Raw genomic sequence first — 15154 nt, 5'->3', positions numbered from 1 at the left:
AATAAAAAATAGCGAAGACTGCTAGAATCAAGGGATGATATAATGAGGTGGTTTTAGGTGAATGACGTGCTAATCCAAAAGTACTGATGGTTGTTCATTAGACAATGAGGGCTATTCTAAACACTCTATCCTATGTGAAGTCCACAGGTTCCAACCTAGAGATCATTAGCTTTCTAAAGTAGAGGTGGAAATATTTTACTCAAGGTCAGTTATGCAGGATAAAATAGCAACAATGAACTGGGCATGAACAATCAACCTGTTAGGTCTAGCAATGACTCAGCCAGCCTACTCTAGCACCTGTTCAAGTCAACATATCTTTACTGATGCTGCTCTGTGCCAGGCCCTGTGCGAAGCATCTGGGTGTACAAAGATAATAAGAAACACACCTATCACAAAAAGCTATTAGAGGGGAGAGCACTTAATTTAGATTGCAGTGATCCATTTGTGCCTCTGCAATTACAATCATTCTATGGGTTCAATTCATGGGTTGAAAGACGAGACAAGATAGTCTACTAGAGAGTATCTAGTCCCCAGACCACGCTCTGCTCATTTGAACAAATGTTAAGAGAAGTAACTGTAAAATGAATATATAATTTTTATTGAAAGCTGAAAAATACATAAGAGTACAAAGAAGATCTAGAGAACCCTATTTCCACCACTAAGAGACAACCATTATATAAAATAAATATTTGGTCTTTATTCTCCCAGTAATTTTTGCCCTATATGAAAGAACTTCAGGAGAAATCTAAGAACATGCTATGCTGTTTTATAAACTGCTTTATAAATTTAATATATTGGATAGTTTCCATAATAAGGCATTTTTCTACTCTTCTAAAACATGATTTAAGAAAATGACATGGAATTCCACCATATGACTACAGCATAATTTATCCACATCATCTATTTTCCAATATTTTAATTATTTATAATTTTGTTCTATTAGGAATAATGCTGCAAACTAGACAACTGAATAAATAGTGGATATATGAAAGTTTTTCCTCATAGATGATTCCAATAATAAATGAAAAGAAATAACACAATTAAAATATCTCCATTTTGCAATCCTAAATAAACTAATAGATATAGGCACTGAGCATCAATAATTGCCAATACTGCAAAAAAAAAAGAAAGAAAAGCAGACATTATGTGCCACCTGATAAAAGAATGTAACACAATCTATGAAGCAATCCTGCAGAGAAAATATTTAAACCAAAATATGATTAAGGCTATAGATCCAACTGTCTGTCAACTTGCAGGAAATACAAAGAACAGAGGAACATGTTAAACTATACTGTGGGGATGTAATCAGCAAAATTCAGATTGGGAAATTACAGGACTAACAATCCTGTTTCTTTCAACAAAAAAGTACAGGGGGAAAAAAGAAACAGAAAAGAGTTTCAAATTAACAAAACATTTGTAAAAGATACTTCAACCAATTGCAATGGGTAGATTTTATGTGCATTCTGATTTAAACAAATCATTTGAATATATGAGGACACTAAAGAACTGCTGTTAATATTTTGGTGTAACAATAGTATGGTGATACATTTTTTAAAGATTTATTTGTTTATTTTTAAAAACAAGGGAAGGGAGGGAGAAAGATAGAAAGAGAAACATCAATGTGTGGTTGCCTCTCATGCACCCCCTACTGGGGACTTGCCATGCAACCCAGGCCTGTGCCCTGACTGGGAATCAAACCGGTGACCCTTTCTTTGGTTCACACACCCGCACTAGATCCACTGAGCTACACCAGCCAGGGTGATACATCATTATTTAAGAGTCCTGAATTCTCACCGGTACATTCCAAAATATATGCAATTAATATGATATGTTTTGGATTTATTTCAAAAAATATGTGAAGGAGAAATAGAGGCAAGGATGGAACATGACTGACCATGATTTGGTCAAGTTTGGTGTTTGGTGTTCTACTATCTTATCTTCTATAGTATGGCTCAATATTCGCCCTAATAAAAACTTAAAAGGAGGGAGAGATGTTGCTCTGGTAACCAACTTTGTACGTATATCTCTATGTATGTGTCTATTTCCTTACTATTAATTCCTTAAAGTAAAATATTTAAAGATAAATCTTTTTAAAGCTTTCAAAATACTTTCCTAAAATGACCTGAAAATTTATGCCAGTTTACACCACAAGCGGTGAATGTAGGGCTGTGTATTACCCTTACGTTCGCCAGCATAAACATGCTTAACAAGCATAGTTGGGCAATATCTAATTTTAATGCAACATGAATAGTAACACTTTTCCCACAATCCTACTCTTTACAGGGTACTTTGAAGTATTTATAATAGTGTTTCTCTATCATATATATAATCATTTCTAGGTGATGAAAAAATTTTAAACATTAAAGAAATTATGAGTAGGTGATTTCTCATTTTTGTTTGGATACTCTTTCCTCAAATAACATCTTCAATTCACATAAATCTTCTTGATATTTAAACAGGAGAAATTAATATTTACTTTATTTTTATAAACTTTACAGAATGTATTTAGAAAAATTAAATCAGCTATTTAGTTTCATTTTACAGTCAAGGCCTGTGGCATGACTGCAGTGATACAATAAAATATTATTTATTACATTAATTTTTAAATTAGTCAAACAGTATACCAACATAGAATATATGAATCTGTAAAAATTTAATTATTTCAACATTTTTTTCAAGATAAATTACATTAGTTTTGTAATTTCCTAATATTCACTCAGGTTTTCTTGAGTAGCATTGTCTCATGGTACTAAAACCTAAAAATAGCCAGGCTTAGTGGTGGCAAGGCTTCAAATATTATATACTTACATTTTTAAATCAGGGCAGACACCTGAGACAAAAACTGTCCCCAAAGCTGCCTACAACAGCTACATGCTGGTCACTCTTTCTTGTCAAGGCTGATTTATTGCCTCCTTGCTGTTCAATTTCACATTTTGTCCTCATCATATCCCTGGCTCATGATCATTCTATGCTGACCCTTGTAGGGCAGGCAGGGAATATTGATAAAACAATTATCTGTTAGCCGTTCATTTGATTTTCCATTTCAATTACGGATTGCACGAGGCAAAAGGAAAAAGATTGCATCATTGATTTTTCTACCTTACAACAGTACAGAGTTGCTTTGATGGTTATAAAATGAATGCAACTCAACCATGATTTTAAAGGTCATATTTTTTGGCTTAGTGTATTTTTTTCAAAGCTTAACATATGCAACTGTACACATTCTATACAAAAAAACTACCCTAAAAAACCAAGCTAAGGTGTTGCCCAGGCGAAAAAAAAATACAAGAAAAAAGGTTTCAGATGAGTCCGAACCCTTTCACAGCTGCATTCACATTACATAGCAAGGGACATTTCTGGGAAAGCAGGGTGGTTAGAGAATTTCCAAGGTTTCTGGTAGATTTAGGTGCAGAGAATAGCATGTGATCCCTTTCAAAGGACTGAAAATAGAAACCACTGGGTCCTGCTTCTTAAGTACGCAGTAACACAAAGTAGTTTCTTCAGTTCCTATAATATGCAAAAAGCAGTTTTGATTTTTTAAAAGCGTATTATACTACTAACTATAACCATGTTTAAACCCTCACCTATCTGAAAGGCTGATAATATGCTATTGCTAGCCAGTGATCCAGGACGGTCACAGTCAGAGAGAAATGGTGCTGAATCTACTAAACTTCATTACGGTTCAGCGAATGGTACAGCTCCAGGGGATGTTCACATGGCCGACCTTAAGAAAAGTTCAGCCTTTGATCAAGGTTTAGTGTTCCTGGAGTAGCAATGGTACAGGAAAAGGTTTCCATTTTCTGTGCCATAAGGTGCCGGTGTTGATCTTCTTAAAGCCCCAGAGTTTTCTTCCAAGACTGGATTACGCTCAGCAATTAAGGTAATGAACTAGCTGAGGTAACAAAGCATAATGATCTCTTTTGTCCTTTGAATTCTTATGAACTCCACTCATTCACAATAGTCTGGCATGCAAAGCTTTTTCAAACCCTGTACTGCTTAAAACTATGTAAAAATGATTACTTCCATTATGCCTTCATGGTTTGACATTTTTAATTTAAACACCTGTAATATTTAAGCATACTTTTCAGAACCAAAATACCCACTCAAAGAATGCTAGCTTACATTCTGGTAATATTTTGACATTTTACATAGTATATTTTAATACCTGAGAAGATAATGTGATGAATCTATTATAAGTACATCAAAATATATATACCTATGACTTTTTCTTGAATTTTTTTTTTGTTTTTAAACACTAAAATTTAAAAGGACAGGCTGGTATTCTGGTAGATAAAATAGTCACTTATGAAGCTTGTTGCCAATGTTAACATGCTTCAAGCTCAATGTGACCTAAAAGATGAAAGCAAAAAATATATATAAATTATAACAAAAAACTTTGTTAAAAATGGACTCTTTATATTATATTTAGTATATTTTTCGTAACTGAAAACCTTTCAAAACAAGATATTTTATGTAAAAATTGCATTTTCTAGAATTTACTGTCACTCACTTTTATCTTAAAAATATTTTTAAAAAACATCTGGGCACTATTTTTTACATTTTCTTAAATCTTTGCATGTTATAAACCTTCACCACTGCAGAATTTGCGCTCTCTGATCTTTCATCTTAACACATTTCCAGCCCCAAATTTCACTTCAATCTCACCTCATCTCTCCATACTACATTAACCCCTGGCAATTGCCTTCCAAATGACCCCATTAAGCTGTAATTGCCTCAGCAGGCCTGCACTTTCGCTTGTAATTCTGTACCTCTCATCTCCCAGACGTTCTCTCAGCATCATTTCATGTTCTGGCTCCCTTCACTGAGCTCAGCTTATGACCTCGCTGCACCATGGCCGAAATGACTACTAAAAGCATAACAGAGACGGAATTCCATTACTTATTTTTAAAAGTTCTCTGGTGCCCTAATGTAATATTCTTTCGGGACTGTTGTCAAGGATACCAAGCACCGGCCATTAAAACCTTTTGTTTTCCAAGGCATTCCGTCTTTTATTAATAAATAAAGATAAAGATAATGTGCATCCAGCCGGTGGAAAGTCAGGATATGTTTGCAATTTTCTCTCTCTATTCCGACCTTATTCTGCCCATAATGTTTAGCAACTACAAATAATAGAAAAAGCCTTGTTAAAATTCTCCATGTGCTCCATATGATCACACCAGACCCAAAACAATATAGGTAAGAATCAATGAACATATAGATCTAAGGGCTTTAGAACAACACCGTTTGAAATCTTATGTAAATTACACACTCGTATTTAAGTAACCACATAGAGACATTCATGATATTAGTTTATAAATTAAATTTGTAATCACTCCGTGTTAGAATGTCAGTCTCTTAAGGGTAAATAAAATTCCCAGTGGACAGTCTCAGAACAGTAGAACCAAACAAGGAAACCCTTATTAAATTCTCCAACTGGGCGTGTGGCTATCTTAGGGAAGCCTGTATTCACCAAACAGAGAAAATAATATTTTAGGACTGTTCCCAATCACTAAGCCAGTCAAGCACCATTAAAAGTGAAATTCTGTTACCATGCAAGCTAAGGATAGCCTCAGTAAAACTCAGTACAAAGCTAGAATTGACGTAAAAATGAAAGGGCTGAATTTTGTACACAAGAAAGACAACTTCCCCCCCATAAACTAAAGATGGAAATTTGGATCATATTTGAAACAAATTCTACATGCAAGCCCACAAGTGCTAATATAAGCAAACCAAGCAAACAAAAATCTCAGCAATTTTAAAAACATTCATAAAAACAATACAATTTTTTTTAAAAAGCAAGTCGGAGACAAAGCCCACAAATTGGGCAACAGAAGGCACAGCAAGCAAGCAAGCAAGCAAGCCTTCAAATGGTAGTTGCATGCAAAAGTCTGGGTCAATATTGACCTGTTTTGCTCTAAACTTCAACTGCCCTGGCCTAAAAACTGCCCTGTACATTTCCCTTTAGTCCTCTCCTACCAATGAACACCATTTAGCTAATACATTATGCTAAGTACCTCCAAAAATTTTTTTTTAACCAAAGCTGCTATTTTCTGGACTACACCACATTAAATGCAAAATGAAAATGCTGGGTGTGAGAATTTCTCCTTATAGGAAGGCTGAGAAAGACTGAATGGAGAGGGGTGAATTCTTTTATGCATGTAATAGTTCAGAAAACTGATATGATGTCAACATGAATGTGTTTTACAATAAAACTGGGTGTCAGAGCCAGAATGGATTCACTGTCTCTGCAGGCCAGAGCATGGCCAATGTTGCCTAGAATTGAGTAAAGTTGTCAACTGAACTGATGTTTAAGCTGCAGTAAGATGGCCTAAAAGAGGAGAGCTGGCACAAGGAAAACTGGCTAAGGCAACTTCTTGCTTTTAGAAACAGCTCATATTTCTAACCCCATATCAAAGGAGGTCAGTTACTTTATCATTTGAAGGCAAAAGATAAATTGCCACTTCATCAAAAAATAAAGATATAAATGAAAGGTTTCAAAATTAGAGCTTGAGATACAATATAAGAAAATACATGCTCTCTGAATTATGAATCTCTCATAAAATCATTTCATATTTCAGATAGGGTATTATCTTTTATTAAATTTTTCATCTAGATTCTTGCTTAACAACAGTACATGAAAACTTCAGTAAAAAGCAGAAGCACTGAGGTCAAACTGTTTCTAACCATTTAAACTTTCCACACTAACCCAATGCTTCAGTTTACTACAACATTCCTCTAAAATTAACTCCAACATCCAGAACAGTTAAGAGAGAAACTTAATCTCCCTTGATTCTGTAACCAGGACAATCACTTCAGCCTACAGCGAAGAGAGCACTGCCACCCCACAGCATTCTGAAAAAAAGCTCACTCGCTGTACATGCTATAGGCACTGCGAGCTCAAGACCAAAACAAGTCACACAACAGCAGAGCTATACTCCAGAGACTCCACTCTCTTCTTTCTCTGTCACTGAACAAACTGAGGTAAGACAACACTCTAGGGATGAAACAGCAAAGAGGAGAAAAAGCAGAGTGGTGATCAACATCCTGTTGCAACAGTTACATGCATAAAAATCCAGCCATGTATTTCTCTGGTGCTACCATGTCACAAATCCAAGGCAAAAGACACAGTACCTAGGGGGTGCTAGATTAATGCTAACAGAGGAATAACATTTCTCCTATCCCCACAAAACCAAGCATTAGCCAAGTCGGGTTTTTAAAACTCTCACAAAATATTTGAGTTTTAAACAATGAGGATAAATTTAACATATACTCACCCAATTTAAAATTTATAGCCCTGGCCAGCTAGCTCAGTTGGTTAGAGCATTGTCCAATACACAAAGATTGCGGGTTCGATCCCAGGACTGGGCATATATAAGAAACAATCAATGAGCACATAAATAAGTGGAACAACAAAGCAATGTTTTTCCCTTTCTTTCTCTCTAAAATCAATAAATCAAAATAAAATGAGATAAATTTAAAAATTTAACTAGATCTTGGGAACAAGTCCAAACCCTACTACCTAACAGCTAGGTCATCTTGGACAATTTATTAAACTTCCCTAGGTCTTGAAGTTTCCTCACCTGAAAAGCAGAAATAATCAAACAAATCACAGTTGATACATGTACAGAGCCTATCACAATCTCTAGTACATGATGAGTCCTTATAATGTAACAATTTCTAACTAATAATACAGTTTGATACTTTACAGTAATTGGATTAGCTTGATCATCAGAAACCAGAAACTATGAGGCTCTATACAGGCAATAACAGTTAATAAATCAAACAACTTAAAATCAAATGAGCAAGTAATTCCACAAAAGATGTACATTTTTGATGCAAACCTTGACTCCCTTTACAATATTCTTTCTGTGGCTATTCAATTAAATGAGATTAAAAATAAAGAGTAAGAAGAAATAACCTTATAGTATAAATATTTTTAGGGCCCTTTATCCTACATATACATATAACATCCCAAAAGGCCATACAGCATATTTTAAAATGAAATTTTTCCTTATATAGAAAAATAATGTACATTACTAGTATAAAATTACAGTCAATGCACCAAAAAGATCAAGGAGCTAGGAAAGAAAAATGGCCAAATCTTTAAAGGATAGGAGAAAACTTTACTTAAAGTTTAGCTACTGCTAAGGGATGAATGTATGTTAGTAATCACTAATGACTGCCTAAAGCATATATAAGTAGTAACATAAAAGCCAAGCACAAAAGGGTAGGAAAAAAATGTTACCTATTGTTATACATTACCTTTAAGAAATAACTGCCAAAAAGCCAATATAAAGAGGATATAGCATTTTGCATATAATCAGAACACTATTAAATAACTGCATTGTAAGTGGCACCTTTAAAAAAAAAGACATATTCCCAGTGCTTTAAAAGAAAACTCCAGCATAGAAAAATTCTTCCTTTATTCCAAAGTTGTTTCTATATACAGAAAATTTTTCTGGAAGACATTTTAAATAACAGCATAACATTAGATTAAGATAAAAAGCAAAAAAAACCAGGTCTGTGAACACAAAAAGCATAAAAACAATCCCTCTGACAATACCCATATTTACAAAGAGACATCTGAATGGCCCACTGTCCAAAGTGCTCCCTGTAGCCTAGAAATGAGCATCATGAGATTGACAGATAACCACATTGTACTGGTTTCTTACAGCTCTTCCTTTACATTTACACTTTTAAGCCAGTGAAATACTTCAAAATGGAGTATAAATGTATGAGATGCCAGGAGTTCATTATCTCAATTCCATAAACAGGAAGGTCACTAAAAAGACAATCTTAGAATGTTTAAGAATCATATGCCAACATTATCCCTTTCTCTTACCCTTTCCTCAGTCTCTCATTTCTGGTTGTCCATACAGTATATGTACTTGGATATTATACAGTTGCCCAGCACATCTTCCTTAACTCTCCTGTCAGTCAGCAAGACTGACATGGTCTTCAGTTTCCAAGCTTTTAACCTCCTTATAAATCTTTGACTTTTCCCTCTCTGTCTGCTCATCTTAAATCCTACTAACTTTTATTGTATAAGAAGTTACATCATCCAACACAATTGGAGTTTATAATCTAACTACCTGGTAACCAGTGCTTACTTCTACCCTCAATCCCTTCATTTATCCTTTAGTTCCTGACATCTGTTTTCCAACAATTATTTCTCATTTTATCCTTTGGCAAGAGCAGATAAAAATTTTTATGAATAAAGTTAGCATTTGTTGAGCATCTAGTATATCTGAAGAACTCTCATCATATTCAATCTCAATAAAGTAAATGTGAAGTAGGTTACATATGTTCAGGGGTAAAAGGCCAAGACAGAGTATTTTTATTACAAAGTTATTTTTGTCCTTCCTCTTCCTTTTAAACTTCATTCTAATTGAATTGCCAAGAAAAGGACATTAAGTTACTCAATCCATAGACTGGTACAAGTGATAGACATTCTGAATGAGTATACTCCTCTTTATACATCATGTTTCCTCTGGAAACTTCTTTGCTTTAAATCCTCACCCGAGGACATTTCTTCATTGCCTTGGGAGGGGTAGAGGGGGACAGAGATGGGAGATGGGGGTTGGGGGAAGGATGGTGATGGAGATGTAGAAGATAAACTTCTATCAGTTGCCTCCCACACACACCCTGAATGAGGATCAAACCCACAACCCAGGCACATGCCCTGATTGGAGATGGAACCTGCAACCTTCTGGTGTGCAGGACAATGTTCCAACCAACTCCGCCATCCAACAAGGGCCACTATGAACATTCTTAAGACCTTTGCTATTTGGAAAAATTCATTGCAGAATAGTTCAAGATGGTCCTTTATTAAATTTAATTATTACCAACCTAGATTCCTTTAAAACATATTTTCATTTTAACATTTTAAGTCATTTTTCTACTCCTGAATGCAAACACTTTGTTATTCTTTATCTTATTTTAAATAAGGTTGGACAATTTTGTTTGCATATTTAAGAATTATTTGTATTGCCTTTTCTGTTAACTATCTTTTCATATCCTTTTTCTATGCATGACTGGATTAGAATCCAAATACACAGAACTACTATAAATCAATAATAAAAACAAACCTAATAGAAAACTGAACAAAGGATATACACAGTTCACAAAAAAGGTAAAAAAAATTGGGTCCACTGTAAGTCTCTCCCCTACCGTATCAGCATTACCGTCCTAAGGACTTATTGAAGGGTGACACTCATGGAGTTTATGCTTTCCTTGTTCCCTCTCCAGCTACATTTCTGAGTCTCCGTTGATATATTTTCCTGTCTCAGAGAAACTCTCCCAGACTATGCTTTCTAAAGTCTCCTCCTACCCTAGATAATCAATCCTTCCTAACATTTATCATGCTCTGAAATTATTCTATTTGACTTATTGTCTGTCTCTCTGCATTCAATTGTATGGTCTTTGAGGGCAGCATACTTGTCAATCATGTTCACTGTTATATTTTCAGTACCTAGAAGAATCTCTGGCTCAGAAAAAGTAAGCAGTATTTACTTGATTATGACATTGTTAAAAGTTAAAACTGAAATTAGGATCCTCATAAGGTACAAATGGGAATATAAAATGGTGCAGTCATTTTGGAAAGAAGTCTGAGACTTCCTCAAAGGTTTAAGATAGAGTTACCACATGATACAGCAATTCCACACCATATATAACCCAAGAAAAGTAAAAGTGTTGTCCACACAAAAACTTGTATATGAATGATCATAGTAGCATTATCTATAATTGCCAAAAAGGTGATGAATGGATAAATAAAATATCCATTCAATGGACAATTACTCTGCAATAAAAAGAAACCAGTCCTGACTGGGTGGCTTGGTTGGGGCATCATCCCACATACCAAAAGGCTGTGAGTTCGATTCCCTATCAGGGCATACATACCTAGGTTGTGGTTCAGTCTCCAGTCTGGGATCCTACAGGAGGCAACTGAAATCTCTCCTTATTTCTCTCTCTCAAATCAGTGAACATACCCTCAAGTGAGAATTTAAAAAAAGAAAGAAATGCTATATTGATACATGTGGCAACATTAAAGAACCTTGAAAAAATAATGCTACACCAATCAAAAAGACCACACATATTATATAATTCCATTGATTCGAAATGTCAAGATTAGGCAAACCTATAGACGCAAAGTAGACTGGTGGTTACCTAGAGCTGAGGGGAAACAGGAATTGGGAGGAAAGGGGATGAAGCTTTTTGGGGAGGTGATGAAAATGTACTAAAATTGATTATTTTGATAGTTATGCAATTCTGTGAATATGTTAAAAATAAACTGAATTATCCACATTAAGTGGCTGGATTGTGTAGTATGTGAACTATACCTCAACGTTATTTTTTAAGAAAGTTAAACTGGACAAAATAAAAACTGTATTCTGATGCTTAACACCTAAGAAATGGAGACATCACTACTACTTTGCTGGAACTGATGCATGGATGTTAAGGGAAGAAAAGACTAGAGGGAGGAAGAGAAGGAAAAACAATACTTTCTTGAAGTTTCAAACTATTCTAGTGCCTAAAAAATATATTTATAAATAATTCAATTTAATTTTTCCTTCCTTCTCCAAAAATAGAGGCTGATCTAGAACTGTAAAACACTTCTCTCATTTTCTTTGGTCCGAAACTCTCTTTATAAACCACATCTGTAACAAATGGAGAACCAGATCTCCACACACCATCACTCTGTGGGCCTAACACTGCTTCTTGGTACAATGCTGAGACAGGAAAGAAGATCAGGAAAAGCTAGTTTTCACCTGTGAAATATAACATTGATGAGGAGTTTAGACAGTGGGCAGAAATGTATTCTACTATGTAATCCCATCCTGGCAATCTGAAAGCCAAATATATTTTATGACAACACATGCTCGAATTCCTTCATCTTTAATAAAGAATCAAGGATAATACACCTTTTAAATATAATTCTCAACCTTTTAAGCTACTGTTTTATAAAATAATTTAAGACCCTTTACTGATATCTTATGGTCAGTACAAATGTTTTAAGAGCATTAACCTAAGACAAGGTAGATTTGTGTCTTAAAACCAAAACCTAAAACTTTTTGGTTTAAGAACTCTAAAAGCTGCCTTTGATAGCCATGTTACTTACACAGAGAAAGTAAGTACAGCATAAATAGGAAAGGCACAGGCTTTGGAGTCCGATATACCTCAGTTTGAATCCAGCATTGTCACTTGGCCACATAAACCTTAGGCAAGTTATTTAACTTTGCTAATCCTCAGTTTTCTAACCTATAAAATTAGGATAATACAAATTTATGGTGGCATTATGAAATTCAGCAAGAAAATATAATGTATTTTTCATTACCAGCATATTCTTGGCTTATTTCAAAATGAAACTTATTGCTGTAAATTTCTTATCTCCCTTGGCTTTTCCTCTTAATCATACCTCAATAATTAGCACCAAAGCATAAAGCTCAACAGAAATCTTTCTTAAGCCAAGCTACATGCTAGAACATCACAGAGGCAATACCATACAGTGGTTAAAATCACACAGACACCAAAACTTTCAGAAATAAAAACACAACAGTATACATTAAAGTCTTACCAAACTTCATCATCATAACTAGACAAAGCAATCAGGAAAGAATAAACTACACAAGACTTCTACAAAAGCAGGTGACAAGGAATCCCTCCAAACTAGAATAGATAGATGTGGCCAAAAACATCCACTAGCAGCAAGCTGTGATGGCAAAGAGAAATACGAAAGGGACAGCCACGGAACCCAGAACTCACCAACAAAAAATCACCCCAAAAGAGAAAAAGATCAACACTATGTGGGATCGTAGGGACGTGAAGCTCAAAACTACTTAAACTGAAAGGTGTCATACAGGCTCCAAGCCATAGTGGAAAACAATCTTAGAAACTGAAGACTTATTAAATGAAATAACTGCCTAGCAATCTGACCTCAGAATACAGTGGTTTATACATCCCCAGGGAGATATAATCTGAGGACCCTCCCCCTCAAACTGCAAAGACTTTAACTTTATTCAATAATCTGTTATTTTGAAACCATTATAAATGTAACATAGGACAAAGAAAACAAGTAATTATGTTCCTTTTGTTAGGAATCCAATTTTTAACATAAAAAGAGGTACAAGTATAAGATCAAAGACATTAAATAAAAATCCTGTAATCTTAAATTTGAACTAAGAGAATTATCGATATGAACTCATTTCCCTCTTTTCCTAAATACAAACAACCCAACAGCATTAAATATCCAAAGTGTGGTATTTATATATCATTCCTCAAAAAAATCCATGGCTCTTTGGAGAAATGGCAGATTCTACATCTAATGCTAGGAATATACAATAGAAGATGAGCCTGGCATATTTTGTTATGCCAGAAAGTAAAAAGCCATAAAAGCTAATAATGGAGTCACATCAAAAGGACACAGGAGCCAGCTAGGAGATCTCACTGGACAAATGTGGGGCAATTTCAGCATCAAAAACAATAATGCTTGCAACTGATTAAAACACACTGCCCATTCCAAAAGCCAAAGCTTCATAATACCTACTAAATAAATAAATAAAGGAATCAAAACTGATACACCACAGAGAATACTAAGGCACTATTTCATTACTCTGGAAATTGATAATTAAAGGAAAAGTATTAAGCATTTTATACTGCCTTTCCAGTATGAATTGTATTTCAGGATAACCAAATAACCCTAGTGGATCAAATAAAACTCTTCTGAAGAGTTTTAGCTAATAAATGAAAAAGGAATAACATAATTGAAAATTACCATTTTCAACTCCTAAAAAATTCACTAATTCAAGCACTGATCATCCATGGATGTAAAACCATTAGGTAAAAGGATGATGAATAAGGAACTTGACAAAGAAAGGAGTAGGCTGGCACTACCGAAATCAATCTTAGCATTACAAAAATAAGACAACCAAACTTTATGGCTGACATGATACAATATGAATTGTATACAAGCCTTCAGATCTAACTTTCAGTCTAGAAGAAATCCAGAGAATACAAACATAAATGAAATAATGCTATGAGAAAGTAATTAACACAATCCAGAATGTGAGGCATTCTACAGAATAGCCATTCTGATTTCTTTAACAAGTTAATAGTGTGCGGAAAAGCACTGGTGGCTGGCGAGGGAGCTGGGAGGTGAGGATGTCTCTCTGCTCTAGCTGAAAAGACAGTAAAGGGTTGTAACAATCAAATACAGAGAATAGACACTTTTGGATCCTAATTCAAACAACCGAATTGTAAAAAGGCATTTAGGTTTGACAATAAGGAAATCTGAATAGATACTAGATGATATTAAGATAAAGTCTTTTAGTTGAAGAGCTTATTAATTTTGTGAGGTGTGATACTGGCATCGTGATTTATATAAGGAGGAAAATATCTTTTTTAAAAAGCAAACTTAGGTATTAGGGATAAAATAATGTGTTATCTGAAATTTGCTTTAAAATCTTCTTACAGAAAAAAGGCTGTGGAGGAGATATAAAACAAGTATAAAATGTTAATGGTGGTTAAATCTGGTTGATGGCTATACAAGAGTTCACTGTATACTCTTACTTTTTTTATGTTTGAAAATCTAAAGTAAAACACAAAAACCAATGAATAAAAAACAGAAAATAGTATGAGCATAAAGAATAAAGAGAAATAGTATGAGCTCTAGACAACTAGGAAATTGAATCCTAGTTCTACCCCTCACTGTGTAAATTTGGGTGAGTCACTTAATTTCTTTTAAGCATTAGTTTTCCCTCCATCAAGTAGGAGAAAGAGTACCCCCATTTACTAAGTTTGAATGAGATAGCCCATATAAATCAGATAGAATGTTTCTAGTACATAAAATGACCACCACTGTCATCATTACTGTAAGGAGTACTATTATTATAGAGGATATAATAGCAATGACTCCTGAATAGTTCTTTAAGTAAAGAGCCAATGCTTCTCTTTTTTGTCAAAATTCTTATTTCTTCTTCAAAAACACAGATAAATGCACAATGCAAAACATCTATATCTATGTTTTCTTTGCTATTAATCAGCTTTTTTAAATTAAAGAACAAAAACATTACTTCACCAATATAATAGGAAAAATTAACTGTTTCATACTTTACACTATTCTTCAATTAAATTTAGTGACACAGTGTTATCAATATTT

At 34.4% G+C, this 15154-nt stretch overlaps 1 protein-coding gene across 5 annotated transcripts in view; it reads right to left on the bottom strand.

Moving 5' to 3' along the window:
* PBX3 (PBX homeobox 3) overlaps positions 1 to 15154 on the bottom strand; it is a 203005-nt gene that overhangs the window by 112597 nt on the left and 75254 nt on the right. The window contains exon 1 of one of the 5 annotated variants that reach the window (XM_037036411.1): positions 4770 to 4812. The exons of the other annotated variants lie outside the window; for them this stretch is intronic. Within the exon in view, the coding sequence (XP_036892306.1) occupies positions 4770 to 4776 (7 nt within the window). The 5' untranslated portion in view covers positions 4777 to 4812. Of the gene's footprint in view, positions 1 to 4769; positions 4813 to 15154 lie in introns of those variants that run through there. 5 annotated transcript variants of the gene reach the window in all.

The sequence above is a fragment of the Sturnira hondurensis genome, unplaced genomic scaffold (genome assembly GCF_014824575.4).
Source record: "Sturnira hondurensis isolate 20B ecotype Veracruz unplaced genomic scaffold, ASM1482457v3 Scaffold0022908, whole genome shotgun sequence".
Lineage (NCBI taxonomy): Eukaryota > Metazoa > Chordata > Mammalia > Chiroptera > Phyllostomidae > Sturnira > Sturnira hondurensis.
The sequence above is the reverse complement of the archived record's forward strand: the minus strand, read 5'-3'. Positions and strand labels throughout refer to the sequence as shown.